The sequence below is a fragment of the Megalopta genalis genome, unplaced genomic scaffold (genome assembly GCF_051020955.1).
Source record: "Megalopta genalis isolate 19385.01 unplaced genomic scaffold, iyMegGena1_principal scaffold0057, whole genome shotgun sequence".
NCBI classification, from domain to species: Eukaryota; Metazoa; Arthropoda; class Insecta; order Hymenoptera; family Halictidae; genus Megalopta; species Megalopta genalis.
Genome location: NW_027476126.1, coordinates 996,689 through 1,006,039, shown reverse-complemented (window position 1 = coordinate 1,006,039; position 9,351 = coordinate 996,689). Strand labels below are relative to the sequence as shown.

Here is a 9,351-nt window from a genome sequence, read left to right as displayed (position 1 = left end):
TGAATGAAATAGTATGGAAGCATGTAGAGCGTGGATGTCCACAGGGCTCCATAGGTGGACCGTTTATATGGAACCTTATGATGGATGATTTGCTGACGAAACTGAATATGGAAGGATGTAAGTGCATTGCGTATGCGGATGATTTAGTATTGATGGTTGAAGGACGTAATCGAGTGGAACTGGAAAGGAAGGGAACAGAATGGATGAGAATTGTTTGTGAATGGGGAAAACATGTGGGAGTGAATGTGTCTGAAAGTAAGAGTGTAATGATGATGATGAAAGGGAATTTGGCATATACAAGATGTCCGAATGTGCGTATGAATGAGAAAGCTATGAAGCGAGTTGAATGTGTAAAATATTTGGGAATATGGATGAGCGAGAGAATGTAATTTAAAATACATTTGAACCAATTGAAGGAAAAGATAACGAAAGTGGTTGGGAAAATGAGTAGAGTAATGAAACGTGAGTGGGGAATGAGGAAGAAAGGCATGAGAGTGATATACAAAGGTCTGTTTGAAGCGTGTGTGATGTATGGTGCAAGCGTATGGTGTGATGCGATGAGACACAAGTATGCAAGAGAAATTATGAATAAATGTCAAAGAATAGTTTTGTATGCCTGTTTGAATGTGTGCAGGACTGTCTCGACCGAAGCCATGCAGGTCCTAATGGGTACACTCCCCTGGGACCTGGAGTGTAGAAGGAGAGGCATGATATGGAAAGTGAAGCATGGTGTGAATGTAGGAGAGAATGAGTTATTGAGTGATAATGAAATGGCTGGAATGGATGAGAGTGAGAAAGAAAAATTTATGAATGAAAGAATGAGAGAGGTGTGGCAGCGAAGATGGCATGCAAGTGAGAAAGGACGGGTAACGTATGAATATATAAAGAATGTGCATTTTGCATGGAAGAATGTTGAGTTTGAACCGAGTTTGTATGTATGTTTCATGATGACTGGGCATGGAAGTATGAATGACTTTTTATGGGAACGTGGATTGTGTGAAACTAGGATGTGTGGATGTAATGAAGGAAATGAGGATTGGAAGCACGTTTTGGTTAGGTGTAAATGGTACGATGACCTCCGAAGGTTGAATGAAAGCGGTGTGAAAGTGTGTGAGGATGGAAGTGTGGATGTGGCGAGTGTGTTGGGTGATAGGGCAACATATGAATGTTTTAGTGTGATGGCTAAGAATATGTTTGCGAGAAGAAGGATGAAGGTTGCCGAAATGGTGGACGGGTGAAGCCTGGCGTATCCGAGGCGCAGGGGGGTTCCCTGCAGGTTGAAAGGTCGGTAGGATACGACTTGTCGGGTCCTGTCAGCTGATTCCTGTAAGGACCTTTGGTGAGTAGCGACACCACGAACCCGAAGCGCTGGCCGACCAATGCCGGGAGTGTAGGCCTCCCAAATTGGTAGTAGCTTTGCTACGAAAGATCCAACCAGTGATCACGACTGGTACCGCGGGGACCGGGCGCCCCCGAGGCTTGTCTCGGCCCGGTCATGGGTAGGACCATCGCGGGGGCAGTGGTAAGGCTGAATGCTGGTCAGAGGCTCCTTTCCGGGGGCTTCGGCGGGTGAGCTGCGCATGGTACAGCTCGGGCACCGTCCTCCAGAGATGGTAGAGCGTGGAAAGTCGCTCGGCACCGCCGGTTGTCTGCTCACAGGACCTACATCCTGGGAGTATACCGGTAGTCCCTCGAGGACCCGCTGATTGGGCGATATCCCAATCCCGTGCCCATGGGGGCCGTGTGGATAAGCCTTTGGGCAGGAGCCGCACGTTAAATCACTAGAGACTTAATGTCCCTATCTACAGGCGGGAGTTGCTAATGTATCCCTTTTCTCGTGGAAGCCGACCGCCAACGGCCATTAGGTAGAAGCCAGACAAAGGGGTGCATGGCTAGCAAGCAGAGACCCCTCTGTGGTTCCCGCTATGAGTACCTCAGGAATCGATTGGTGTGTTCCATCTTCCATGGGGGAAACTAATGCTGCCACTGCGAAGGACTGGGGCCTGACTGTGTGTCTACGCTTGAGGGTCGGCGACCTCACCTCCCAGAGCCAAGTAGGGTGTTTGTAGGGCCTAGGCCAGGTGATATCGGGCCTGAGGGAGCCCAAGGGCAGGGTGGAGCCCAGAAAATAAAAGAAAGAAAAGGAAATCCGGTAGCCACGGGAATTAGGGTCCTACAGCTGAACATGCGACGTTCAGCTGTAGTAACGGGCGAAATCAGGGAACTCATAGCGCAAAAGCGACTGGACGTCCTGCTCCTGCAGGAACTACACGTCAGTAAGCAAGGCGCAGGATATAGGGTAAACGGATTAGGGACCGGAGTGAGGGTGGCGGCGGTGAAAACCCACTCCCCGTGGGCCGCTGTCGCCATCCCCAACCCTCACTTTGAGGTCACGTTCATCTCACAGCTCAGTAACCCGCACTGCGTATGCGCGGAAGTGCAGACCCCCGGCTTCTCCTTCTACGCGGTGTCTCACTATTTTCAATACCAAGACGAGATAGAGAAGCACCTCAAGCACTTGGAGACGGTACTCCTGGCACTGAGCGGGAAGAGAGTGATAATTTCTGTCGACGCGAACGCGCAATCCTCGCTCTGGAGCTCGCACAGCACAGACGAGAAGGGAGCGCAGTTAGAAAGATTAGTTTCCGCGTTTAGATTAACTGTAGCTAACGACGCTAGTCAACCACCCACCTTCTGGACGCCAAAAGGATCGTCATACATCGACGTTACCCTGGCGTCCCCCTCCATGTCCCCATACATCAGGGACTGGAGAATAAGAAGCGAATGGACGACTAGCGATCACAACGCCATCGATATTCGACTGCGGGCACCTAGGGCCGCGACGGGAAATCAGGGAACAGCGAACTCTCGGTTCGACACTCGTCGAGCGGATTGGGAGCGGTTCTCGGAGGCCCTGTCCGACCACTCACGGTCGAGGCTCGAAGTCCTGAGTTTGGGGTCGGTGGAAGATGTAAGTAGGATGGCAGAGACGCTCACAGCCGTCATCACTGACGCCTGCACCGCCTCGATGCCTAGGAAGAGGAAATTTAGAAAGTCCAACCCGTGGTGGACAAAAGAGCTAACGAAGCTCAAAAAGGCCGTGTACAGGCAGAGGCGTGCCTTCCATAAGACGATAGACGGACCCTCCCGCCTCCAAAAACTGCAGGAGTACCATACTTCGTTGCGGAACTACAGCAGGAAGGTGAAGAGGGCGAAACGGGAAAGCTGGCAAAACTTCGTGACGTCGAACGGGAACACGGAGCCCTGGGGCATCGTATACAAGCTCCAGGCAAATAAACTCCGTGTAGAGAAAGTAATAAGCACACTCCGGCGCAACAATAAAAGCACAACCGGTGCTTTGGAAACCACCAGCGAGCTTCTGGAAGCCCACGTCCCTGACGACCGACCTGAACTCGACTCGCCGACACAAAGGGTTCTCCGGGAAGAGGCGCGAATTGCCCCGAATACCGCCGACGCCTCGCCCTTTTCCTTGGTGCAGGTGGCCGGAGCAATTCGTTCCTTCGGAAATAGAAAGGCGCCAGGACCGGACCTCATTGAGGTACAGGTCCTGAAGGCCTCCGCGAAAACGATCCTCGGGGAACTCACGCGATTATTCAATGGGTGCCTTCAATGGGGCGTCTTCCCCTCCGCCTGGAAGGTGGGCTCTCTGAGAATCCTCCTGAAAGGCGAAGGAAAGGGCGAGAAGGATCCAAAGTCCTACCGACCGATATGCCTCCTCTCCGTGATCGGGAAAACGTTTGAGAAGCTCCTTAAGAGCAGACTAGAGCAGACGGCGATGGCGACGGGACGCATCTCCAGCAGACAGTACGGGTTTACGCGCGGAAAGTCGACTGAAGATGCAATTGTCGAGTTGCGCCGCATGGTTGATGACCCCGAACATCGGCATGTGATCGCACTACTCTTCGACATTTCCGGAGCCTTCGACAACGTCTGGTGGCCCCAAGTGTTAGGTAGTCTTAGGAATCGTGACTGTCCGCGCAACGTCTTCGAGGTAATCTCCAATTACTTCGAGGACCGCAAGGTCAGTCTCGCGGTAGGAACAGAAAGGATCTCCAAGCGCGCGACAAGAGGATGCCCGCAAGGTTCCGTCCTCGGCCCCGCATACTGGAACCTTATGTTCGACGGTCTCCTGAGGTTACTCGAAACCTCAGTTGAGAATAGGTTTGTAGCATACGCGGACGACCTCATCGTCCTCGTGGGGGGAAACAGCCGCAGAGACCTAGAGATCGAGGGTCAACGCGTTGTCGACCAGATCCTAGGTTGGTGCAGACAGCTAAGTTAGAGATATCCGATTCGAAATCGGAAGCGATTGTACTCCGGAATGGGTACGTAGACAGGGGAAAAATAGGCCGACGGGGAGGATCGCGTCCCGATAGAAAAAGAAAAGCAGTCCGCGTATCGAAAGTAGATTTTCAGAAGAGACCGCCGGTCATTCGGATCGGAGCGAGGTCAATTAAATTCAAGAATACAGTTAGATACCTAGGCGTCCACTTAGATAGGGACATGGGTGTCCGATCCCACTGTCAATATATCAGCGACAAAGTCGGGTCGCTTTTCGCGAAACTTGGCAGGTTGGCGAGACGAGGATGAGGGCTCGGTTTCAGAGCACTCTCGGCTGTGTACCGCAGGGTCTTCATCCCGGTAGCGACTTATGCCGCTGCCGGATGGGCCGGAGGGTGCACGGCAGGGGAGCTGGGAATACTCGGAACCACTCAGCGCCGTGCTCTCATTGCGGTGACTGGTGCATACCGCCGGTCATCGTGGGATAGCATGTGCGTGATGGCCGGTACCCCCCCCCCCCCTATCGGACTTGAGCTACAACAGGCCAAAGCCCTTTACCAGGTTAGGAGAAATATGGACGCCAGGATCGGTAACATCGTGGTCCCAGCGGGAACCAACGATGCGAAAATTAGGATCGTGGCTGAGGTGAAAAGGGTGTGGCAATCCATGTGGGACTCCTCCCACAAAGGCCGCACAACTTTCACCTTCTTCAGCAGCATCGAGAGAAGGATGGCGGCCGGGTGGATGATACCGAACCACTACACCACACAAGTCCTCACTGGACATGGGGATTTCCGTTCGCGCCTCTTCGCGTACGGGGTTGCGGACAGTGAGGCGTGTGGGTGTGGTCACGGGTCGGACACGGTAGACCACTTCCTTCTCCACTGCAAGGACTTCGACCCGCAGAGAGAGGCTCTGCGAGACATCACCCCTAGCGGAAGCTGGAAATGGCCTGAGGCGGCACAACACTTCGTGTCGTCGGAAAAGGTGTTCCAGGTATTCGCATCCTTCTGCCGGGAAACCCTTTGGTTAAAGGGCTTCCGGTAGGAAAAATCCCGATTCCAACACCCATCCCGATTTCCTAGGTCTTCGTTTAGTGGACGCGAGGCGTCGCGTCACGAGTTCGCCTCCCCGTGGTTCCCCGTGGGCGCCAGCAGATGGACGGAAACTGAAATTCGCTGGCGACTAAAGAACTCGTTCATTGTAAACGTCTCAACGGCACGTGCGGATTTTTCCTCGGCCCTTTCCCTTGAACGTGAGGCCGCTGGAAGTAGATGGAAACTTAGTTGTGTATGCCCGAACGGGCGAGGAAACATATCCGCGTCACCTTCGTGGTGGCCGGATTCACACTAAACTGTCCCTATCTACATGAAGATGCAATTGTCGAGCTGCGCCGCATGGTTGATGCCCTGGAGCATCAGCATGTGATAGCGCTGCTATTCGACATTTCCGGAGCCTCCGACAACGTCTGGTGGCCCTTAGTTCTGAAGAGTCTTAGGGACCGAGACTGCCCGCGCAACGTCTTCGAAGTGGTCTCCAACTACTTCGAGGACCGCAAAGTCAGTCTCACCGTCGGAACGGAAAGAGTCTCCAAGCGCGCGACGAGGGGGTGCCCACAAGGCTCCGTCCTCGGCCCGGCGTGCTGGAACCTGATGTTCGACGATCTCTTGAGGTCTCTCGAGGCCTCAGTCGAGAATAGATTCGTCGCATACGCGGACGACCTTATCGTCCTCGTGGGCGGAAACTGTCGTAGAGACGTAGAGATCGAAGGTCAACGAGTTGTTGATCTGATCCTAGGTTGGTGCAGATCAGCAAAGCTAGAGATCTCCGAAAAGAAATCCGAGGCGATTGTCCTGCGCAGCGGATATATCGAGAGAGATAGGATACGCCGACGGGGAGGATCGAGCCCAGACCGGAAACGCACGGCAGTCCGCGCTTCCAAGTTAGATTTAGTTAAAGGGCCACCAACCATTCGGATCGGAAATAAGCCCTTGAAATTTAAACCCTTCGTCAAGTACCTCGGCGTCCACTTTGATAGGGGCATGGGTGTTCGAACCCACTGCAACTATATAAGTGACAAGGTCGGCTCGCTCTTCGCGAAACTGGGTAGAATGGCAAGGCGTGAATGGGGGCTCCGCTTCGGGGCGCTCTCCGCCGTGTACCGTGGGGTTTTCATCCCGGTGACAACGTACGCTGCTGCCGGGTGGGCCGACCGGTGCACGGGAGGGGGGCTCAAGGTGCTGAGAGCTGCACAGCGCCGCGCTCTCATCGCGGCGGTATGCGCCGGTCATCGTGGGACAGCGTGTGCGTGGTGGCCGGTGCTACACCCATTGACGTTAAGCTCAGGCAAACCAAAGCCTTGTACGAGACGCGCACAGGTAAAGACGCTAGACTAGGTAGCATCGTCGTTCCGGCGGAGGCCGACGATGCTAAACGTAGGTTAGCGGTCGAGGCGTACAAAGTGTGGCAATCCATGTGGAATTCTTCCCACAAGGGCCGCACCACCTACGCCTTCTTCAAAAACATAGAGGAGAGAGTGGCGGCCAAGTGGACGAAACCGAAACACTACACCACACAAGTCCTCACCGGCCACGGAAACTTCCGGTCGCGCCTACGCGCGTACGGAGTTTCCGACGGTGAGGAATGCGCGTGTGGTCACGGATCGGACACGGTCGATCACTTCCTCCTCGACTGTCCTAATTTCGAACCGCAGAGAGAAGCCCTCCGCGAGGTAGTCCCAGCCGGAGACTGGAAATGGCCGGAAGCGGCACAACACTTCGTGTCGTCTCCAGAGGCATTCCAGGTCTTCTCCGACTTCTGTAGGGAAGCCCTTTGGCTAAAGGGCTTCATGTAGGTAACCCCAGAGACCTGTACTCCCCAGGACGCGGAAGGGGACGACTCACGTCCCCACCAACAACCCCAAACCCCTACCCATCCCTCCCAACTCCCATCCTTCCTCCTAGGTCTTCGCTTAGTGAACGCGAGGCGTCGCGTCACGAGTTCGCCTCCCCGTGGTTCCCCGTGGGCGCTAGCGAAAGGAGGGTAAAACCAGAATTTCGCTAGCGGCTAAAGAACTCGTCCATTGCAAACGGCTCAATGGCACGTGCGGATTTTTCCTTGGCCCCTCTCCTTGACAGTGGTTGGACTGGGGGTAGATGGCAGTTTAGCTTGTATGCCCGTAAGGGCGAGGAAACATATCCGCGTCACCTTCGCGGTGACCGGATTCACACTAGATGTCCCTATCTACTATGTTAGGGGCCTCGACGGGTGAGCTGCGGTATTCAGCTCGGGAACCGACCTGCTGAGCCGGTAGAGCATAGAAAGGGCTCGGCACCACCAGTTGTCTGCTGACGAGAGTCCGCGTCCTCGTAGTAACTGGTAGCTCCTGCATGGCTTGGCATGTGGGAGCGCGCTTATTCAGCGTATCTCAATTCCGCGCCCATGGGGGCCGTGTGGATAAGCCTTTGGGCAGGTGCTGCACGTTAAATCACTCGAGACTTCTGTCCCTATCTACTGGTCTCCAAAGTCCAACCCCGCCTCCACGCGGCGGAGACCGGGCAACGCAAGTCTGTATTTGCGGCAAAAAAGGGCTATGGCACCCGCCCTGCCTAGTCCCATCCTTCCCTATCATAGATTCCTCCCCATCACGGTTTTGTGGAGCTGAACGGCCGCGGTGCTTGCGTGAGGTGCTTGACACCCGCTACCGTAGCTGGCGAAGCTCTGCCACGCCAACCGCAACTTGCTTATCCACCCTAGACGGACACCAACCATGGGCAGCCGCCTGGAACACTACCAACGAGCAAAGAATAGCTGTCACTCGCCAACCTAGCACGCTGCATAATCAGCGCTGTCGTGTGGAAAAGGGGGTGATTACATGTGGCAGAGTGCCGTCGCTGCGGAGGGCAGTGGCGGGCACCCGCCGCCGCGGTCGAGCGGCGAAGCAAAACCCTCCTAATAACCTTTACACACAGTCGGAGTAGGTAGCACGGCCTACCCAACTCAAAATAAACTTGAACACTCCTTACACGGACACGGAGTTAAGACTGGGTCTTCCGTACCCAGCCTAATGAATGATGAGCGAAGGCGGCGATTTACCCACGTTCGGACCCCTCGCAGGTGTTCCGTCGGGGGGTACGTAATCATCATTGTGTATGCTAACATTGGCGAGGAAACATATCTGCGCCACCTTCGCGGTGTCCAGATTCACAATAAATGTCCCTATCTACTGGGACTCTGCCGCCAGGTGTCGCATGGAGAGGACGCGCCGTCACGCCGTGCTCCGTGTAACATTCGTAAAAAGTGTTAAAATCAAGTGGAACAATTACAAACTGTGTGTGAAAGTAAAGTACCAACGGTGAGGATCATTCTGAGACAAGAACTGTGTAAATCGGCCGAAGATTGACGAAAAATCTGCGAGTGAAAGTGTGGTGTACCGCGGCCACGTGCTTAGGCACGCCGACCTTTCCGGCCGGATTTCTCCGGAAATACGTATCGCAGGTCCAAGCAGCGAACACAGAAGTGATTTACTCGACAAGACCTTTAATTTGACGTATCGTGTGTGACAATAGCTTAAGAATTGTGAAAGTTTAAAATTTAAAACCACGTGCGTCCACCTCGAGCTTCGAGAGGCCACCGTCGGCGTGGGGTCGCGCTGCCGTCGCGGCTTCCCATTGGCTCCCGGCGGGCCTGCGGCCATCACCGACTTCGCCATCTAGTGAAGACTCGCCACTGCAGCGAACTTGTGGAAATTTTTGAGGGTTGGCAGCGACGGATATCACTGTACACCAGCGCCACTTCGAGTTTCCACTCTAGCGGCCGCCATAGTGGACAAATTTTCGCGCGCCAACTTCGAAGTGACAGAAAGACTTTGCGGGGAATGTCTTCGATAAATTCCTTCTCTTTCACAGCTGGATCTAAAATCCAGAAATTGACTTACCGCGTCTAAACCACTAGATTGGCATAATCGGTAAAATTGTTTCCTATCATGCTATATACTTGATTGTTGTTCATTTCATTGGCATTCTTCTTTTTGTACAGGTCCGAGTTGTA

General features: G+C 54.0%; 1 protein-coding gene across 1 annotated transcript in view; it reads left to right on the top strand.

Annotated features, from left to right (window-relative positions):
• The first annotated feature begins 1,925 nt into the window (after positions 1–1,925).
• LOC143261601 (uncharacterized) overlaps positions 1,926–9,351 on the top strand; it is a 49,747-nt gene continuing 42,321 nt past the window's right edge. The window contains exon 1 of the mRNA XM_076527933.1: positions 1,926–2,054. Coding sequence (XP_076384048.1) covers positions 1,926–2,054 — 129 coding nt within the window. The remainder of the gene's footprint in view (positions 2,055–9,351) is intronic.